Consider the following 22,533-nt stretch of genomic DNA (forward strand, 5'->3'; position numbering starts at 1 on the left):
CCATTGCCTACCCATGGTTTTTAAGGCAAAGATCATATCTGTCTTGTTGTTGATTCTGCAGCACCCACTGCTATTCTTGGCATTTGCTAAGTGCTCAAAAGTAAATAAGACCTCACGATGTGGGTTCCCATTTCTTTACTTGTTTGTTTTAAATCTTCATTTACTTTTTCCTCCCCAGGTTCAGTGTCTAACATGATAGTCATCTCCCTTTCCTGCCATGTGTCACACCCTTCTCCACATGCCGCTCTGTCAGAGGGTTGGGCATTAGGTCGGTGTGGTATCTATAACCCTTCCAATGAAAGGAATAGCTTTCTACACCTGGGAAAATGGCAGAAAGCCCCTGAGACCCACAAAGGCGTGCACTCTTTTATTCAGCCAGCTACCCAACACAGACCTGGTACATTTCAGTAGGGTGTCAAAGAGAACACATTTGCCCTGGGGGGGTGGCTCTTGTGACCAAAGAAGAGGAAGAGGCAGGTAATAAACATAATAAATGAACAAATTATATAGGATGCTAAGGGTAGCAAGTGCCATGGAGATGGATAAAGCAGTTGAAGAGAAATGTGAATAGAGTATCATTTTATTTTATCTTACAAGTGTAGTGTACACATGCATATATGTGGATATGCACACATTGTGTGGGGGGCAGGGCAGGGAGCTATGCATTGCATGTGCATGCATGTTTTTGTAGAGGCCTGAGGTCAACATCAAGTCAACATGACTGAGCCATCTTCCAAACCCTTACATTGCAATTAACAAAAGAGTTGGGAGTGGAAGGTGGTAGAGCTCTTTTCTAGTGTGGTGAGGCCCTGGGTTCAGTGGAGGCAGATGTGTGACCTCAGGGAACCAACTGCAAGGGTCTGAGTGTGGCAAAGGAGAGCAAATGAGGGGCAGGGAAAGTCACGTGGGCAGGGGAAGCTCCTACACTGGAGGACAGTGCAGAGCTAGGGAAGGAACCCCTGGTCCCACTGAGGGGCTGCACAGGGACGGTTTGGGTATCCCTAGTGTGAGATTGCATGGGAGAATAGAAGCAAGGGTGCAGCTGGACAGCTATTACAAACCCCCAGGTGAGTGACAAAATGATCAATATGGAAAATGCTCAGGTCCTGGGTAACATCATGACTGGGAGAAACAAGTGAGTCCAAGGTTTGGGAGCTAAAGAACAGAAAGCAGGTTCTGAATATGGAATTGTTATCTAGGAGGAAAGGCCTGGTATAGGGAGGCCGAGACCCAGGTTTTCACTTGGGACCTGCAAAGTTCATGCCATTTCATATGCTGAGGGAGTGGTTTTATGCGTGATTCTGTGATGCTTGGGTCAAGGGACAACCCGGCTACGAGTGCTAAGCTGGGATTTATCCATGCTTAGATAATGTTAAAGCATGGTGGTGCACAACTGTACCTAACATTTGAGAAGTGGAGGCAGGAGGGTCGTGAATTCAAAGCCATCATGGGCTACATTAAAGAGTCACTGTGCTACTTAGAAAGGTCTTGTCTAAAGAAGTGGGTGGGACGTGCACATGAGTTAGATCAACTGCGAAATCTTCCTGAATATGACAATGTTTAGAGGGAAAGTATATTGTTTGAAAAACTAGTTAATTTTCCAAAGAACATAGCACTCTGTTGAGATGTGCTATTATGTAAATGTAAATTAAGCCCTATCTTTCTGTTGGTCTCTTTTTGATATGCAATAGAACTGTCTCTAACTCTCAAGTCGCCTGCATTTGTTGGTGTGTCATTGACTTATATGCTGTATAAATTTAAAGTATACTGTTGGAAGTTGGATACATACTTTTTTTCAGAAAGCAAGGTGCCACTGTGTTGTGCAGGCTGAACTTGAACTCACTGTGAAAAAGTTGTGGCATGTGCTTATGAAAACATTATCACCACCAAGAACTGCAGCTTCAGGGCCAATGAGATCACTCAGTGGGTAAAGGTGTTTGCTGCCAAGCTTGACAAGCTAAGTTTGATCCCTAGGAACCATGGGGTAGAAGGAGAAAACTGCCTCAAAGTCCTCTGTCATGCACAGATGCACCATGGCAGGTGCATGTATAAGACACACACACAGAGACACACACAGAGAGAGAGAGAGAGAGAGAGAGAGAGAGAGAGAGAGAGAGAGAGAGAGAGAGAGAGATATTCATATTTCTAATCAGTTTTAATTTTCCTCTTTTTATTGTTTTTAGTTAGCCTACACCCTAATGGGTTTCCTTGTGGCATCTTTATACATATGTTTTGCTGTCCTATGTTTATATGTGTTCATCCATTACCTTCTCTTGTCTTCTTTTCCCCTTAACCAGTCATCTTATTTGAGAATCTTGTGTGTTCTAAGCTCCATGTCAGGCACTAGGAAATATGTGAGACTGTAGTCACTATTCTGCCACCCATGTTTGTCCTAGCTGAAAATTCTGGTCCTCCTGATACCATTGTCAAATCCTAGCCTCTTGTCAGGTCTTTTTCATGAACACAGTGTGTTTGGATATCCAATGGCTCTGAATGATACACATGGTAAAACTATTTTAAATCAAATGCAGCAAAGAAACCCTGTCATGTTTTAAACAGCTCTGATGTGGGGAAAACTGATCTCTTGTCTCTCCTTGCATGGACAGAGCCCAAACAGAAGGTAACTTGCAGGCCCTTTTTCTGAATGTCGTCAACATCATAATTACCTACTTCGGGAAACTTTGAGAAACTATTCAGTGTCCAATTAGAATTGTTGATTTGAATAACAGATACAGTGTAATGTCTTTATTTCTGTAACTGCACCCTAGTGCTATGTGCCCTGACAGTTTCAGCATTCCTGTTTGGTGTGCCAATTGCTGTTGAAGGCCCTGCATTATTCCCAGTAACAGCAGTTCCACCTGGAGCCCACGGACCTCGGGGTGAGAACTAATGGGCTCTTTTCCTCTCTCCTCTCCATTTTCTCTCTCTCTCTCTCTCTCTCTCTCTCTCTCTCTCTCTCTCTTTTACCCCAGCCTGGTTCATCATTCCCACTGTTAAATGATGGTTAGTGACAGTGGGGCATCTCTGGGACTTTCATCTCCTTAGAACTGTTGAGACTGAATCAGGAGCCCAGAAGCAGGTCTAGGGTAGGGTGCTACCCAGGGCAGGCCGCCAATGTGGAAACCTCCCTGAAGATGAATGGAGGGGGCAATCTGCCAGCACAGCTCAGTGAAAGCAAGAAGCCCCTGCCAATGGCATTCTAGTGGAATCTGTTCCAAAGAACTCAGTTATGTAAACACCCAGGCAGCAGGCTCCAGTCCAGATGGACTGCCCTGTACAGATGTCAGAGTAGCTGTTAAAACTTCTCTTGATGTAAGCACCATGCTTTCCCAAACTTCCCTTGTGCTTTTTATTGATGGTGTGGGGGCTGGCTTTCTAACTTCTAGACTTTGGACCCTGGGAAGTACCCTACAGAAGGGGTACTTTAGGGTTCTGGAACACTGAAACTTAATCCGATGTTAAGTGTTGCTGAGGCTGTCCATGAGTGTAGCACACTTCCCAAGTTCTCAGGGCCCTTGCATCAAGCCTCCTGAGACAGGAATGGCTGTGGTGTCACATGCCTTTAGAGTGGATTCTGCCAAAGCAGGTGGCCTGGTGGCTCGTGGCAAGTCTTTGGTATTTTCTCCTCTGTGCTTTAAGAGTCACTAAGGCCCCAAGTATAATTTACAAAGCGTACAGATGGTCTAGAATACTATCCCCTGCCACACACCTTGAGTGGGGCAACAGAGGGTTTAATACATAAAGAAAGCCATTTCTAAATCATTTCATCCAGAAGGCAGCTGATACTGATTTTGCTTAATGTTCAGTGTTAGGTACCTTTCTCATGGGTGTCATGGGATACCTGGCATGGACAACTGAAGATATATACCATCTAGGATATATCATCACGGCAGATGGGGGTACATCCATAACATGGATAGCTTGTTCTTCTTAATGTGGACTAGGAAACATAAGTGGGCAGGGCTATAGCCATTCCACCACCACCCACACACACACACACACACGCACACACCCGCACCCTTGCCACCCTGGCACACTCATCAGTGACCTGCTTCCTCTAGCTAGGTCCTTCTTCCTAAAGGAGCCACAATCCCCTGCAATGAGCACCATGAGCTGGGGACCAATTATTCAGACAGGGACTTGTGAGAGGTTTTATGTGCAGACCTTAGTGCGAAATCATATGGGCATGTGGACTACAAAGAATATACATGTTCCCAAACCTGAGTTTAGGGTTATTTCCTCAGAATAGGGAAATTCAGACCTATCTCAACAAATGCAGATTCCAACCTATAAATCCTCTACACCATTGCCCTTGAATCAACATATAAAGAGATAGGCAATTTAAGTGTGTATTTACTAAGTTATGCAAAAATACATACTGAGTGCCTATAATGGCAGTTATATTTTTATTACAGGCACATACATACTGTCATTTTAATGCCAATGAAATATTTAGAATACAACTGTGAAAAGTTGTTGTTTTATGAGACCCACAGTTGTAAAATAGTGCAGTCTGACTTCCATGGATAACCATATAATGAAAAATAAATTTAAATGCAAACAAAAATGAAAGATTGGCTTAAATATTGGAGTAAATTCATATGACCAATATGTCCTTAGGATTTTTGGATATTGAACACATGACTGTTCCACCCAAACAACAGTAATGCATGTAAATGTTCAACACATGATAAACAATAAAATAGCTTCTCTTTTCCTTTTTTCCTTTTGGTTCTGGAGATTCTAACTTGGGGCCCTTTGTATGTTAAGCAGGTGGTCTACTATCTAGCTACACTCCCAACCACAACATTGTTTTTTATTTTGTGAGATAAGGTCTTGGGTAGCCTAGGCTAGCCTTGAACTCTCGAAGCCAGCCAACCTTCATCTTCTGGTCTGTCTGTCTCCCCTTTTCATAGGCCAGGATTGTAGGCATGCACCACCAAGGCCAGTGTATGGGTGCGCAGTCACAGATGTTAGGCAAGCACTCTGCTCAGTCCCCTCAACATTGCATTTTAAATAGAGGATATTTTATTTCACACTTGTACACAGGACATTGGAAATAGAAAACAAACTAGCAAGAACGTATGTGTTCGTGCCTGTTAGTCTGGTGTGTCACTTTCTTAAAACAAAAAGTCTCCATGCAGAGTAAATAAATGTTATGTCTCACTCAACTGGATGTACTATTATGGAAAACAACAGGTTCAGAGATCACCTATTAAAATGAATACATTTTCTTGAAAATCTTGCTTACACCTGTATACAAATATACATCTTGTCCATCACAGCTTATCAAAGAGGAGGGAGGGCAATCTTAGGGCTCTTGTGTGGCGCCTTCCTGAGTTCACTAATCCATTCTGCATCCTCCCTGCCTTCTGTCTCTCCTTGTCACTTGTGACTACAGGATAACCCATTCATTCCATTTTGGACAGTGATATCTGTTTAGCAAATTGTTCTTTTATTGAATTTGAATGTATCTTCTGGAACTTTTACCCACTGATTGCATTTCTATCCCACCAAAGAAACAATTTTTCTCCTGCATATCAAAGTAGGAGAATCTCTCCTTATTACCAGGGATGGCTGTGTTCCATATCTGTTGTCTCCCTGCAGTGGACAGAGCCTTCTCATGAACACGGGAATGCATCATAGGTAGATGATCGATTACTGATCAGCCTGCTCTATGGCCTTTGATATCAAGGCTGTGTACATATGTTTTTTTCCCACCAGTCCTGGGAAGATTCAGTCTCTAGAACTGTTACTCTTTCTCGAACTAACCCCAGTTTATTTTCTTTTTCTTTTTTTTTTCTTGCATAAAACATCTTACCTGGAATTAGACACAGAGTCAAGAAATGTTTTGACTATACTGGAGTGTAAAAATGCCTCCTAATTCCCTTCTTCCTGATGAACTGCTTTTTCCTCAGAAACACAGATCGTTGAAGAAAGGCAGCCTATGTTTTAGTATCGATTTACCATTTTCCAAGTGTGTGTTTGTGATTAGATGCTGAGCCACAAGTGTTTGCAAGTTGGACCCTGCCACCCCTTCCAGGCTGTCCTCATTTCTACATCAGTTAGGATAAAATTGACTTGGAAACAGTGTTCTGTGGCTCCTTGCAGTCTCGGAAGCACTTTTACCGACCTTCCATTCCCCAACTCTTAGCTGTAGCTCTTTCTGCCCCTCCCAGAATTATTGGATTCAAATCATAATTTGGCTCATTTCTTTTGTGCCTAGAGAAACTTAAGAAATAATCTGATACATAAGTTTTGTTTTCATTATATTGTGTTGTACTTTGTATATAATATGCGTAGGGTTTCACATTGTAGTGCATACTGTCTCAGAATTCACAGAAATTCTCCTGCCTTAGTCCCCCAAATGCTGGGATTATAGGCATGAGCCAATACACCTGGCTCTTTAAATTTTTAACTTAACCATCTGGGACTTATCCTTGGGGACAGTGCTGTTGCATGCTTATTACATTCTTTTCACAGTGAGTCCTCCCATGTCCTTTCTTTATGAGAAGAGAGAAACAAATCAGGAATTGAACTGTTCCGAGTTCTTCTGTGAACAAATGTCTGCTTGTTGCAAATGGGAACAATGGGGAATCCATCCATTTGCTGCCTGCTTTGCTTTGAGTATGCCTTGAGGAGCTCCCACTCTCCTTTGATTCCTTGTTTTAAATGTCTCTATCCCTGCAAAAAAAAAATGTGTGCTGGGCTGTAAATCTTCCCCAGAGATTATGTGATGATCCTGTTGCTCGTCCAAGTCATAGCCCTACCTTTGGGAGATCTCCTTGCAGATTCCCTGTGTTCCTGAGTGTAACAGTCTCTGCTTTCTTAATTCATTTCCTATGTCACCCACCACCTTTTTACTTTTAGAAATCTGCATCCTTTATAAATGAGGTTTTTTTAGGTCCACAGAATCAGCCTTATCTCCTTTAATTCAACCTTATCTTTCTCCTAGCTCATTAAAACTGTCTTTCTGGAGCCTGGGTTCCTGGTCTGACTCCCCCTTTCAACTCTAAACAGTCATCTAAACAGAAGGATGGGTAGATACTTGTGTTTTCCTTTGGGGGAGGGACCCCTCTTCATCCAGAAAACAACAACACATTCCTCTGCTAAGATCCTGAAGCCAGAACTTGTGTGTCGAGGGAGAGGTATTAATTTCTTCCATCTTTCTTTAAGTAGAGCAGGGGGTGTTAGGAGCATGTAAACCTTCTTTATGCTGCTTTGTGTGTTCTGTACCTTTAGGGTTTCTACCTCACTCAGGCACCCTTGCACATCTATAAAGGCACATGTACTGTAAGACATACATGTATGCACATGTATGTGGATGCTATCATTAATAACTATGTGGGTATGTTTGCATGTGTGTAAAAATAACACCTGAGCATTTCCCCCATCCTGTGTCATGGTGTTCTTAAATAGTTTATCTTCAGCTAACTCTAATATTACTTTCTTTGTATGAGTACATGTGCATGAATTTGTGTGTGTTCATGTATGTACGGATATACTATATGTAAAGTTTGTTCCTGCTAATAGATACACATGCGTGTGGAAGTCAGAGAAGAGCAGTCCTGTTTGCAGGACAGGAGCAGTGTCAGAACCCAAATGGGTCAACTCAGTTAGAATCCTGGGGGTGTCCAGTTGGTCAGAATGGCAGGTAAAAAAATGTTGCTGCTCACTAGGAGCTTGGAGACCTTCCTTGTGTCTGTCCATCATTCTACAGATGGAGTTTTTGCTCTGAACTCTAAGTCAGGATCCAGGTGCTTAGCATCACTCCCAGCTCCTGCTGAGATCATCTGGCTCTCCCAGTGTCTGTTTCTTCCTGGCACTTTCAAGGTGTTGGCTGACAGATGTAGGGATAACAATTCTCCACCTTGGTCCTTGGCTTCATGTGGACTGTGCAAATGTTAACCTTCCACATCTGAGATGCATCTTCCCAACATCCATGCTACCAGCCTAGCCTCTCCCACTTGTGATGTATGGTTGGGAAGTGAAGCTTGTCCTTTCTTCCCCACATCCTGAAATGTCAAGTCAGGGAATGTTGTCCTCCAAGCTTAATAGCCATTATCATCTTAGTCAGAAGTACCTTGACTACCTGGAAAACACCTTCAAGGCTGTACTGTTGACCTCTGTTAGAAGGGTACAGTGAGGAGGGCCATTAGACCTCAATCTGAGACCTCATCTACTCTATCCTATACATCCATGCCAGCTGTACACAATTCTAATCAGCTACATAGGGCTCTAGTGGTCTCCTGGTCTCAGGGAGTATCAGAGGATTGTGGAAGCTTAACCTAGTAGGCAATGCCATCTCTACAGCTATGAGGAAGTCGTCATCTATGCTGAAGCAAGACTTGTCAGTGGGTTGGCTGTTTGGGGGTCACTCGTACTCCTGTAAGTAACCCTCACCCATGCCTTGTAAGGAAGCCCAATAAACTCATGGGTTCGCCAAGTTGGATTTTGGTAGAATCATACCTTGGTGCCATATCTGGGTTGAGTGAGTAGGCATTTTGTTCATCTGCCCAGGAAAAGTTCATCACACAACAGGTATACTCATCTGTAAGATCTCTGCAGAGCCATCTGCTGGGCCTGTTGGTTGTATTCCTCTTCCTTGTCTGAATCCATGAGTCATCTTCCAAACCTTAGGCCTAGACACTGGCTTTCCGTGTTTCTAATCTGTCTCTGTTGCAAAGTCTTAAATGCCTGGGTTCCTAGGCTTAAGCTGAGCATGTCTTAGTAAGTGTTTGTACCTTGGGCACAACGGTGAAGTTAAAATAGAGACTGGCTATTAGTGTTTCACACCCCAGCAGGATCATGTGGACAGGATTACATGTTAGATCTTGAGGCTTCAATTCACACAGGCCTCTGAGAGATTGTTCTCACCTCAAACATAGCAGCCCCAAACTGTTGCCCTGGCCTGAACATGGTCCAAGACCCCAGGTCTTCTTTTCTTCATTATCAGAAAAAAAAAACTCATTTTTTTTCTTGCTTCAGACAAATAAAGACCCAGGGGGTAGGAATGTCCTTAGGATAGACTTGCTGGAGATCCTCAGGGATACCCCTGTCCCTATTTTTAATCTTCTCCCATGCAAATGTGCAGAATGTTTGCAATTGCTGATTCAACTTGGATGTCACACTAACACTTCTAATAGAGCCACTAGGGAACTTCCATCTGGACTGTATGAACCACAGCTGTGTTCTGCAGCCATGAGCCCCCAGGGCACACCTGTCTAGATCTGGAGCATTATATAAAGACAGAGGCAGCACAGCCTGAGAGAGGCCAGAGCAAACTAGGGACAAGGTTAGTCTCTCTGAATGAGTCCTCTGATGGTCAGCACTTGTGTTATCTTTCTTTCCTCTGTGCTTTCCTCTATGCTCTTTCTTTAATATGCTAATTCTTTTATTATATGTATGTGCACATGTACATGCAAGTACGCATGTCATGAATAGGTGTAATACATCCCTTTCTGATGTCCTTCTTTAAAACCCACTACCCCCACCCTTCCGCGTGACATGCTGTTTGCCTCTAAGGCTGCTGTCCTATAAATTCATTTAATCTCAGTTTGAGTTGGGTCTAGGTCTTTCCCAGTGGATTTGAACTCCCCAATACATTGATGCCAGAAGTTTTCATCTATCTCTCTTCACATTTCCTTGAGATAGCGTCTCCAGTAAGCTAGCTGGTCAACGAGCTACAGGGGTCCATCTGTCTCTACTCCAGTAGCACTTGGGTGACAGGAGCTCACCAGTTCCTGGCCTCTTGACATAGGTTCTATGGATCTGAACTCAACATCCTGGTGCTTGTGGGTCAGAAGCTTTACCAACTAAGCTGTCTCCTCAGATCCAATATACTAATACTTTTTAAAGTGAACTCAAACTCAGATAAGGGATAGTTCTAATAAAAATGGACATTGTTTCTTCTTTTACCTTCAGAAGCTATGAGCAAAGGCAGAAAGCCTGCCCACTGCTGCTAAGTCACCCATTTCCATTGTGCATTCTTAACAGTGGGAGGAATATTTCTAGCACAGTAAACTGCCTAAGTCCTTTGTCATGTGTGTGTTCACTGTCAGCTGGCCTTGCACGAGTTGCTGAGTGTTGCATGCATTGATGCCTCCATGGTTATTGAGATTTTGTAACCTTGCAACCTTTGGATTCCTAACTCAGTCATTGGGTACTTTCTTTTTCCAAGGAGAAAACTAGGAGAGAGAGACAGAGAGAAACAGAGAGAGAGTCGAGTGAGGTGACGCTTTTGAGGTGACTCAGAAAGCTGGAGCTCCAACTGTGACTTGAGTTGGGAAGTTGTAGTCATGTCCTTGGAATTTCCTTCAGAGCCAGCAAACAGCCTGGGTCAAAGGTCAGATTGTGAGGTGGTGTTGTAATGCATCCGGCATCCTTACAGCTAGTGGTTTAAGGGACCCGATGAACAGGAGAGATGTACATTTCTTTAATTTTTTTTTTTGAGGGGCAGTGAGACAGGGTTTCTCTGTTTAACAGTCCTGAATGTTCTGGAACTCAATTTGTAGATTAGACTGGCCCGAACTCACTGAGATCCACCTGCCTTGCCTCCTAAGGGCTTGGAATAAAGACATTTGCCACCACTGCCCAGAGAGATGTACATTTCTACTTCTGGTTTGAGCTCCATGCCATTGCACTCCATCTTCTCCATTTGGTGGTGAAGGTCTCAAGGACAGTACTTAAGGTTGTTTCAAGACAACCGGTGATTTCCTAAGTCAGACATGTCTCAGGAATATTGATTCTTATTTTATGCAATTCTCAATAGTCATTAATATTTCTCATTTTAGTGTCTCATCAACTGATCTTCTCAAAAATGTGTATGAGTTACACCATGGTAACTTTCTTTTGGTTTTGGTAAAAAGACACTAGACAAGTGTGCAATGACTAGGCTAACATGATTTGCAGGCCTATGCTTCCTCTCCCCCAGACTACATCATTCTTTCAGTAGAAACTAACTTCAGAAAACTGAGAAACTATAATAACATGTATTAGTTGATTTTTTTTTAAGAGAAAGAAAAATAGAAGGTAGAGCCTAGGTTGACCTCAAATTTGCTAGGTAGCCAAAGATGACCATAACATCTTATCCTTCTGCCTCTGCTTCCCAAATATTGGAATTATGGGTAGTATACACTGCCATGCCCACTCTTTTTTAGTACTGGAACTTGAACCCAGGGCTGATGCTTGTTAGGCAGGGGGCACTCTATCAACTGAGCTGAATCTGCAGCCCCTGGTTGACTGTTTTTAGTTTTCATTTTAAACCACAGACTTTTTGTTTTCTAAGTTCAGGATGCCTTGCTTTCTCTAGGCTGTGTTAGCATTCACACAAGTACCTTGCACATATCTCAAATGGTAGAAACCCTGAAACGGGCACTATTTCTTCAGAGATCTTCTGTATGGTACCTCCAATTGCATACAAGTCATTAGTTGAAAGACAAGGAAGGGGGGAAAGAGGTAGTAGATAACGAGTGGCTAAAACAAAAAGGAGGGAATGATGAGGTGGCTCAGCAGGTAAAGGCACCTGCCTCGAAGCCTGGCGACCTGAGTTCAATCCCCAGAAGGTAGAGAAAACCAACTCCTGAAAGTTGTCTATGATTTCGATGCTTGCACTGTGCTATGCATTTACATACACACACACACAGAGAGAGAGAGAGAGAGAGGGGGGGGAATGGGGTGTGAGAGGACGGAGTGATAAGAAGCACGTGAAAATCGGGCAACTTAGTTTCATATTAAGAAGAAACAATATTCTTGATAATATCTGAGTTTTTCCCAACTCAGAGTGTCTGCACTGTCTAAGAAAAGACTTTTAAACCTCAATTCCAATGCCTTCTGTATCACTGTGGCATGGAAAGGAGAGTGTTTGCAGAGGTGCCATCTGGGACCATCTCAAATCTGAACCCCAACCAGAAGTAAATCCATTCTACAAACCAGGGACCCTGATCTTCTCCCTTGAAAACACCGTTAAGGGGGTCATGGTTGTTACTAAGTAATTTGGGTTGTTTTTTAGTCATATCCCAGAGGACATTCCAGTGCCACCTTTGAATAGTAGCCCCACCCAGTATCACCATGATACCATAATGTTTTAATTTCTTTCAAACACAAGAGTAACCCTAACCCTTTAGACACTAGCTATGCCTTCAATGAGTCACCTCTGGTCACCCGTTTTTTTCTGTCTACAGAAAAAGAAGGTGTCCCAATATCCAGTCGTGTATACTGTGGCCAATAGGGGAACTCCGTTTGTGATTTGTTAATTACTTGTATTGTATGGACATGTTCACTTGTATATACATTGTGCATGTATGTTTGTGTGAAGGGGTGTGCCTACCCATGTGGAGGATGTGGGGCGTGGGGGCCAGAGGACAACCTCCGGTGTCATTTCTCAGGCACTACCTGCCTTGTTTTTTAAGACAGTCTCTCTCACTGGCCTAGAACTTGCCAAGGAGGTGGAAGCGGCACAAGCCCCAGGGATCCTCCTGGCTCCGTTTCCGCAGTACTCAGATTACAAACTTATGCTATCATGCCCATTTTTTTCCTAATGGTTAACTTTGTTATTTGGCAATTTTATACATGCCTAGAATGAATTCTGATTGCTTTTCACCCCTTTATCTCCCTCCCACCCACTCAACATCCCCACCAATCACTTTCCCAGATTTATGATCCTAGGTTTTGTTTTGTGACCCATTTAATCAGGGCCATCTGTGCAAGCACTGGGTGAGAACTATCCACTAGATCCTGGAGAGGTCACTGGAAGGGCTTTTTTAATGGCATCTTTTCCATGGGTCCTGGGAATGGAGCTCAGTCCCTTGTATTTGCAAGGCTGACAAGCACTTTATAAACAGCCATCTCCCCAGCCCTCTAAAGTACTTGGTTTTATGTTTAAAAAAAAAATCAGTACTATTAAACTGATTGGTTGAGGAGGAGTCTTGTCAACCGTATTCCCTGTGGCTAACCTCTAACAACACCTTCACCTTTCTAGACCTTTTCTTTTGGAATCATCTTTTAACTGATTTTTATTGATACTTTTAGGTTAGCCTACAAAGTAGTAAGTTTCATTGTGTCATTGTTTTATTGTTTTTGTTTGTTTGTTTGTTTTTTGAACAAGTTGTTAAATAGTGCATAGTACATGGATGGGGCAAGCAGAGAGGACCCACCTGTAAGCCAGAAGCTTACCACCTCCGATGTCATCATATATCATCAGCTATTCTTCTGATCCCTGCCCCTGTGCAGAACAGTTTTATTAGCAACTTTATAATACACAGATCATTTCATATCTGACTATATTCCTTTTCCTTGTTCGTGAGTCTGCTCTTCATGAGTCTACATGTATCTTAACATCTTAACAGCAAAGTTGGACACCACACTTTAAAAAATAACACTTCTTCAAGTATGCTTAGAAATGACGGTGTACTTGGCACACCCACGTTCCTATAGAATGTTTAGGCAGCAAGGTGATTTATGGTTAGAACTGGAGCCAACTGACATTCAGTCTTGTTCTCCAAAGGATTTCCTGTGAGGGTGATTGCCAGGGCTCCCTTTGGGCCTGTACAGCTGTAAATGAGTGGTGGGGGATGGGAGCGAGCAGTATTATTTTACAATTGTGAGGACTGAGAAGAAATTTCAGGGTGCCTAGCAAACCAAACAAAGATGTCTGCTCTTTGTATGCACCCACAAGGGTGAGCCTGTTTTGAGCTGATGATGAAAACTGGATGCTCCAATCTTACTCGAGAAGGAAACAATAAACAGGTGCCCTTTTGAAACACAAACCACAGTGGTGCTGCAAGAGGAGAGCTGTGCCCTCCAATGTGATTCAAAGGGCTTCTGTTCTGACTCTTCTCCATGCCAAATTTGTGGGTTATTTTGTTTTCTGCAAGGGAAGCATGGAACACAATTGCAATAAATACTACATCAATGTCTCAATACACAGTGACTCAATGTATCAAGGAGATAAAGAGATGTTATTTAATTTTAGCGGGGATTTTATTTTTAGATGAAAACAAGATCTAAGAGGTAAACTTATAAGTCTGAACCTTATGTGCAATGACATATTTTGATAAAATGACTCTCCTTTTTTTTTTTTCCCCCCGAGGCAGGGTTTCTCTGTGCAGCTTTGGAGCCTATCCTGGCACTCACTCTGGAGACCAGGTTGGTCTCAAACTCACAGAGATCCGCCTTCCTCTGATAAAATGACTCTCTACTTCCTTTTTATAACTGGGTGGTGCTTTCCTTTAATCCAAATACTGCAGAGGCAGAATCTCTATGAGTTAGGGACCAGCCTGAGCTATGCACTGAGGTTCACGCTGGTCAGGGCTACATATAGGGAGACCCTTTCTCAAAACAAAACAAAACAAAAAAAACTTTCTTTGCTACAGTAATGTCTTTCAGGTACCAATTTGTTTTCATAAAATTTATTAGAATATGGTTGCATAATCCAAAATCTGTGTATGTGCATGGGATAAAGCTAAACTTGTCATTGGAGAGATGGAAAAGACAAACAGCATTTCCTTTGCAAACTCTTTCTTGCCCTCTTGACTTTTGAGATGTACCACAGGCTAGCCCGGAACTTGATACAGAGCCAAAGATGACCTTAAACTTCCTGGCAGTTCTGTTTATTTGTTCTGTTTTGCTTTTTTGTTTTTATTTGAGACAGAGTCTCATGTACCCTAGGCTGGCCTCAGTATCACTATGTAGCATAGAATGGTCTTAAAGTCCAGATTTGCCTCCCTCTACCTCTGAACTGCTGGCATTACATGCACAGGCCACCTTCTCAAGCCTGTGATGAGTGTTTGCTTTGCTTTTGTTTGTTTTTAAAGAACTTCAAAATAGCATGCAAGATGGTTGTACCACATTCCTTCCTAGGACAAGCTCATGCACAGAGATTCTAATGAGAGCTGAATGGCTCTAGTTCCAAAATCATATCCAAAGTGCCTATGCCTTGGCTTTTAGGTACCTATTGTTACTGGAAGCTAACATTTCTGGTGTGACTTTTTTGGATGAAAGAATCATTTCTATGTGTTGGCATAGCAGCATAGATTTCAATCTAGTTTAAAACTGTAATGACTTTCATTCAACTCAATAGGGTAGTGATTGAGATAAAGATGGGTTTTTGTTATTGTTGTTAAATAACATCAGCCTGTGATGATGCCTCTATGATCAAGGCTAATGGAGTCCCTGGAGTTACCTAAGACTCCAAGGTCAGAAAAGGACTTCTTAAAGAGCCACATCATGCCTGAGGCCACCTGACTGAGATAGTATTTGCAAAATAGCAAGCCTAGAGGCTGAAGTGCCGCCACCCCACCCCATTTTAAATCTGTTTTAATCCCTTTGTTGGGATCTGAGTTATGGGAAACCTGACTGCTGAGTCATTGTCACAATTCAGGATCAAGAGCTCTTTGAGATTAGCAGTATCCAAACAGCAGTGCTGTGTGACTTAGAGCCCAGCTAGAGAGATCTGACATGATAGAAGGCAGGTAGGTGGCTGCCATCTTTGGAGAAAGAGAGGGCATTTTTTCATGGGATTCCATGACAGCTTTGGACTTGGTTTAATAACTCCTGGGGAATAAGACGTGGTATCCTTTACATCTTCCCTGAACAAGGCACTCATGAGGACTTTGATGAAGAGTGATAAGCCTAGGATCTATTTGAGTGCATCCTTCCATGTGTTTACTGTGGCTGTAGCTAGCTGGTCGCTGGGAGAAAGAGTGGTCCTTAGACTATAGAGCAGCGGTTCTCAACCTCCCTAATGCTGCTACCCTTTCATACTCTCCCTGGTGACCCCCAACCATAAAGTTATTTTCACTGTTACTTCACAACTATAATTTTGCTACTGTTATAAATGATAATATAAATATAAATGATAATATAAATATCTGATATGCAGGGTTTCTGATATGTGACTCCTGTGAATGGGTCATTCAAGCTAACCTCCTAAGGGGCCAGAGCCCACAGGTTGAGAACTGCTGCTATTGAGTCATGTGAGATACTAGGCTGGAAGGGGCCTCTGGATCATTGAACCTCAACAGTGGTATTGGATCCAGCTAGTAAAATCTAACCACCAGCTTTTTTACAGAATTTTGGGGGTACCATGTATAAAATATAACCGCTATCAAAATTAAAATTTGGTAATTATACTATATTGATGACTAATTATCTTAAAAATAAAGGTAATAGTCAAGGTCAATGGATGCTATAGGTATGGCTGTGTTTGTGTTTAATACAAGTTTGTGCAAGTACAGTCTATGTATATGCAGCCATGTGGAGGCCAGAAGTCAACCTCAGGTGATACTCTGTAATGTCCTGTTTGTTGATTTAATATCCTGTTTCTTGATTTAATGTCCTGTTTCTTGAGACAGTCTCTCTGGCCTAGGGCTTGCCAGTTATGCTAGGCCTCATTTTTTTTTTGGAGGTCAGCAAAGGAGATGATGAAAAAGAGGCCGACATGGGATCCTGAGCTTTGACTTTTGTTCATGGTGGCAGATATTAAAAGAGTGAATAAAGGTTAAATGACACCACCATCCAGCAGTATGTTAGTGATGTGTTTGCTAATTCTCTGTACATCTGCTCCATGGGTTATAAACACCTGAAGACATGGATACCATCTGTGTGCCACTGTCTAACAAGCTCCATCATACCTGTTTGTACACAGAAAGAACTCCATAAATGTTTTCTGGAATAACCAATAGTCCAGCCACTTTTGGCATTATATGACCAACTCCCAGTGAGGGAAGCCTCAGACAAGGAATGGTGCCTGGTGGAGTTCAGCTCAGAGACCTTCAAGAACTTCATCTACTACATTCTCAGTGACCATAGTGTTTCTTCTCCCACAGATGACGGAGGGCCGTCGATGTCAAGTACATCTCCTTGATGACAGGAAGCTGGAGCTCCTAGTACAGGTAAGACCCTCTGGGGCCATTTTCCTAGTTTCTTCTGTGATTAATGAATGTGCGGCAGAGGTAGATTTGGTGATGAATGGAAGGGGGTTGTCTACTCTTTTTATATCTCTGTCTAGCAAAACCTGTGTGACAATGGCTGAGACACGCCAAGGTATTTTGTGTGTATGCTATTTTTGCTCACTCTATTTCTATGTACAGCATGCCTCTGGTGTTCAAGGCCAGATGTATATATAACCTATTGTTAAGAACTTCTAGAAATGGAATTTCCGCAGCTACCATTACCTATTCTTTCTGCTTGGAAGGAGTTAACAGCATTGTAACCTAAATAACAACCGTGTCACTAAAACTGATGCAGTCTCCCTCAGGGGGGAAAGAGTTCCTTCTTTTCAAATTAAGCTTTCATAGTGCCTGAAGAAAGAGAAACACTTCTGCTCTTTGTCTGTCTCCTGAGGGCTAACAGCCCCCCCCCCTTACCCCATGGCCTGGGTTGCTGTCTCCATCAGTGGCAAACATTTGGAGAAACTGAGATAGGAAATCAACGTATTTCTCCCCAAACTGAGGGCACATATAAAATAAGATCAGGAAGTCACAGAAGGCATCAGAATCCCATGTCCCAGCTGTGCTCGTGTGGCTCTTGAGAGGGTCATTGCTTTACCCTCAAGCCTCAAGAATGAGGGGGTGATTCCAAACCCGGCTTACATACCTTTGAAATCTGGTTCAATTCCAACTTTTCTGACTCTATTGGTTTGATATTCTCTGATGTTGTTCTCGGCATAGTCTCCTTTCCTATACACACACACACACACACACACACACACACACACACACACCAATTCCAGGACACCTTACCATGAAGATGTCTCAGTTCATCGGAGGGATGGAATGCAGCCTACCTATGTGCTCATTCTCAGGGCATACAAGACCCTGCATATTACTCATACACAGATTTGTCTCTGTGGCCTTGGACTTGCTGCTTGGACTTGAAAAATGATCCAATTACAAACTTTAAGAGTTAATGCTTTCAACAGGATTCCAATAACAAAGCCATTGTAAATGTGTTATAGAAAATTGGGAAGATACATAATCACATCTCACACATACAACAGTTATTATTCTTATGCTGGTGGGATTTCTTCCCAGCATTGTCCTATTTATATACGTTGCATAGTTGCAGTTATAAGATATGCATAATGCTTTGTACTTTATTCTCCCACATATCTGTGTCCTTCCTAGCATTTCCTATGTCATGGCAAATTCTTATCTTGTTAAGAGCTGACTAAATTCCAGGAATGGATATATCATTGTTATCTAACCATTCACCCATTTAGTTGCACTTTAAGGTTGCTGTTTTTCTGCCTTACAATTTTACACTATTACAAATAAGTGCTGTGTTTGCCTTATCATCATGTGTAGCTAACCATATTTCAGATTATGTCCGTATTAGGCTACATTCCAAGGCCGATAGCCTGTGGGTTGATTTGGGTGAGTGAGACAATATGGGGAAAATGTATATTGAACAAGAATTTTTCAAGTAGAGGAGCCTTCCACTTGCTGACATTTGGCACTTTAAATTGTTAAGAGTCTGTGGGGGAGTTTATACAGAAGTGGTCTGCGGGGTGTGTTTCACATGCTTTTCTGAAACCCAAGCTTGGGCACTTAGAAGCCACCTTCTGGAACAGGAAATGAGACCACAAAGAGCAGCTTAGTTACTACTGATTAGCAAGCTGCCATTGGTATGAATGGAGACAGCTGAGATGACTTGTCCAAGAAAAATTTAATTACTGGTATATAATTTGAGAACAATTATTTTTGAACCCTATAATGTCAAAAGAGTATTACATTAGGCAATCAGGAAACCCATGCTCTCCCCACCCTTTGTGGGAAATGCTTTCCCATTTAGTCCCTCTTCCTGGAACTCCAATCTTCCTATATCTTGCCCTGTGAACATGGTTAATTTCTGTTCAGTCTACAAACAGTTCACAGCATAGAAGGCCTTCCCCATCCTTATCCTGGGTGGCTTACACTTAGCCACTCCTAACCCAAGTTTCTCCCTTACAACCCAGACTTCCTTAGCATTATTTGCATTATAACCACTGTGTCCTTAGTGCCACACCTGATGCTTGGCATGTATGTCACTAAATGCTTGCTGTTGAACGAAAGAATGTATGATCCTAAGGCATCTTCCCGTTGCTTCCTTGGAGGACTTTTTGCCAAGTACCAACTGCTTAGGATATGTTTTAAAACACACAGTATATACATATCTATATATGTGTGCACACTCATATAAAAAAGATTCCAAATTCCATGGCAGAGTGGGCCTCAGTATAATTGGGAGAAACTGGGCTAAAGCTATTGGACAAAAGCCAAATTTAATATTTGCATTTTTCTTCCTTCTCACGAAGTTCTGTTGCTCAGCATTGCAGTCCTGTTCTCCAGCTCATGTGGACCAACCTCTAGGTTTTAAATGGCACAGATTTTTTAGCTCCATACCTTTATATGTTCCTTTTATTAATGTTTTAGTAAGCTTACAAAACACTGCCTGTCCTTATGGCAATTTTTACGTTTTACATTGTGTTTGTCTTTATTTGTCCCCCACTGCCCTCCCTTTCTCTTCCTCCTCCCATCATCACACTGGTCTCTTTGTTTCTCCCACCTTGCATGTATCTGCAGTTTTTGTACACACACACATCACTAAATATATATTGTACATGTGAAATAATTTTTTCTTGCCTGTCTCTGTTACCCGTTTTCCCTCCCTTTTTAGACTGCTTCCTCCCCATGCCATGGTCTGCATTCTACTTTCTTTCTTGTCTTGTATACTCAAATCTAGATTCTACATACAAGAGAAAATCTGGTATTTGCCTTTTAGGCAAATAAAACCTGTTTCACTTAACACGATGAGCTGTGCATATACATGAAAGTAGGAGTAACATCTCCTTTCACTCAAAGGATGTTCTTTTTTCATGGCAGACTAAAACGCCATTTTACATGTATGCCACATTTTCCTTATCCATTCATCTGTTGATGAGCACCTATCTAACTGGGCTCCAAACCCTGGCCATTGTGAGTAGTGCTGAAATAAACGCTGATGTGTCGGTATCTCTGTGGCACTTCGGTTTAGACTCCCCTGTCACACTCTGGGTTTTGATACTTTATGTTCATAGAGTAGTAAGTTTAGACACTAAAATGTAGAACTATTAAAAGTGTTTTCATCATGTTTGTTATGATCATTTTGACTAAGAAGTACTTTTTAGAACATTTTAGCCTGGAGTCCCAGAGCTGGGGAGGGAAGGAAAAGGGCATTTTCTAGGCCACATTTACCTGGCAAGGTTTATAAGAACAGGAATCAAGTTTGGAGGAATTCATGAGAGACATTCGTGAGAAGTAGCCAAAGTTCCACTGGTTCCACTGACAAATAGTCAGCAGCTATTTGTCATGATTTTAGGAGCTTCTTCTGGCTTCAGTTCAGTCTCCCAGAAGCGTGTAAACCTGTAGCATAAATGTCACAGAAGCAAGTTGAACTGACTAAAACTGCTCACTCTCTCTTGCTGGCCATCAACGGGGGTACTGGGAACCAGCCAGCCACATAAATAATTTCATGTCATCATGTCAACTTGACCACTGTTAGATAATGTTTCTAGAAAAAAAGATGTGGCCAGAGTTCTGTCAGTAGACACTTAACCTGTAAAGCTGCTTGGTATCACTAAGTGAAATCTCTTTCTGGATCCCAATTGCCCTAGTAAATGAAACCTGACCCCTATGAAGGAGGACAGAAAGTCAACAGAGCACCTGCCAGGAATTTATCCTAAATTCATGGGCCAGTTCTTGATACCTGTGTAGCTCCTTGTGTTCTTAAATTTCCCTCGGGAAAGCTGCAGAGGTAACATGAGTGTTCACCCACATCAGGAGTGTGTACAGGCAGTACCCAGGTCACTCTCCGACACGTAGTCTTTGCGCTGTCATCCAAAACTTCCTAATACCTATATATTTACTAAAATCAAACAAACACAAATGACCTTCCTCAGAGTAAGAGGCCACCCTCATCTGTGTTTCTGAGTCAGTGTCTTCTTGAGAGGCTTTGGCGGCTGGAGCTGGAGCATCAAACATGTTTGTGTTCCGCTCAACGTCTCAAGTCTTGTCTTCCAATGGTTGCTCCTTGAAAAGTACTTTTTTTTTTCCTGACTGGAATGCCTATTTGCAGGACCTTTTTGAAAGAAAAAAGGGGGGAGGAGTTTTGGGGAGGTGAGGATGGTGATGTATGCCTGTAATCTCCACATTCAGAAGGAAGACACAGGAGGATCAATGTCAGCATGAAACCAGCCTATTTTACAGCAGGCAGCCAGGGCTTCTTAACCAGATCCTAACAAAACAAAACACTGGTAATGTGTTTAGTACTAGTGAGAGGAACTTAAGGAAGACTTAAAAGAATTTCCATACATTGTAAGCTTATTAATGAGGCACCGGAGGCTGTTCCCAGGGAAGATTCTAGACCTTTCCTCCTGCGTGTCTTAAAAATAGACTTCATTTCCGGTATAATTGAATGGTGGAGGTGTGGCTCTTCTTAGCATACTGGGCCATATCCCACTAGACAGGAAGACAAGCTAGTTCAAGAAAACAGGCATTCACCTTCTTAGCCCAGACCGCCTCATTTCTCTGCTTTACCCATTACTTTTCATAAGTAGATACTTGGCTCAGCCAACTTTCTCACCTCACATAATAAAGCTTTATATACTGCAGTCCTCTCTGCCTCTATAGACGGTGTTTAGGAAGCTGCAGTGTGATGAGAGGCAGAGGCATTCTAAGTTTAATTTGCCCAAGAATGACCATCTCTGTCCCCTCTAACCCAGTTTCTTGGTGGCCGGTGGCAGGAATTTTCAGACTGCCCATTTCTTGTAAAATAGAGGAACAAAGAACACCCACAATTCTAGAAGTGGTGAGCCTCTAAGGAGTTGGTGTTTCCCCACAGAAGTTAGGAAGGTAAACTGGATGGTACCACCATTGCCTGTGCCTCTAATCCTGTAAAGGTCCTTAGGGCAGAAATTTCTAGGGTCCTCATGCTTGTAAGGCAAGCACGCTACTGACTGGCCCATCTCCCCAGCCCTTTCCTTTCCTTTGAACTCAAGTTTCTAATTTAGGCATGCCCAACATTTTGACATCACAACATATGCTCTCATCTACAATGTTCCCATTTGAGAACCTCGGAGCAGAGGTCACAGAAAAAGAAAAACCACAACTCATAGTTTTCCAGCCATCCTGAGATGCGTTTGATGGTGCTGACCCAAGGGCTTTTGTGCTATGAGTGGTCTGGTGTAGAGATCCTGATAGGACAGTAGGTGAGGTGACTCTTGCCATCCATGAGTTTCTCTGACAGAGACACTGGTATATGTTGTTCTAAAAGGTTAAGGAAGTTCGTGTGGGCTTTGAGCAAAGTGGCACTTGAAGACAGAGTTGACATGCTGCCTACTATGGGCTAGAAAAACAGGTGTATAACTTATTTTTTTAATGTCTAGACTCCAGGGGCTGGAGAGATGACTCAGCAGTTAAGAACACTAGCTTCTCTTCCAGAGGATCTGGGTTCAATTCCCAGCACCCACATGGCAGCTCACAGCTGTCTGTAGCCTGAGTTTCAGGGGACCCAACA

The 22,533-nt window shown here is 42.5% G+C and overlaps 1 protein-coding gene across 3 annotated transcripts in view; it reads left to right on the forward strand.

Annotated features, from left to right (window-relative positions):
• Window positions 1-22,533, forward strand: part of Frmd4a (FERM domain containing 4A) — a 303,426-nt gene that overhangs the window by 108,871 nt on the left and 172,022 nt on the right. For all 3 annotated transcript variants that reach the window (XM_027405198.2, XM_027405203.2, XM_027405200.2), the window contains exon 2: window positions 16,827-16,892. In XM_027405198.2, coding sequence (XP_027260999.1) covers window positions 16,827-16,892 — 66 coding nt within the window. The remainder of the gene's footprint in view (window positions 1-16,826; window positions 16,893-22,533) is intronic.

Source organism: Cricetulus griseus, chromosome 3 (genome assembly GCF_003668045.3).
Source record: "Cricetulus griseus strain 17A/GY chromosome 3, alternate assembly CriGri-PICRH-1.0, whole genome shotgun sequence".
Lineage (NCBI taxonomy): Eukaryota > Metazoa > Chordata > Mammalia > Rodentia > Cricetidae > Cricetulus > Cricetulus griseus.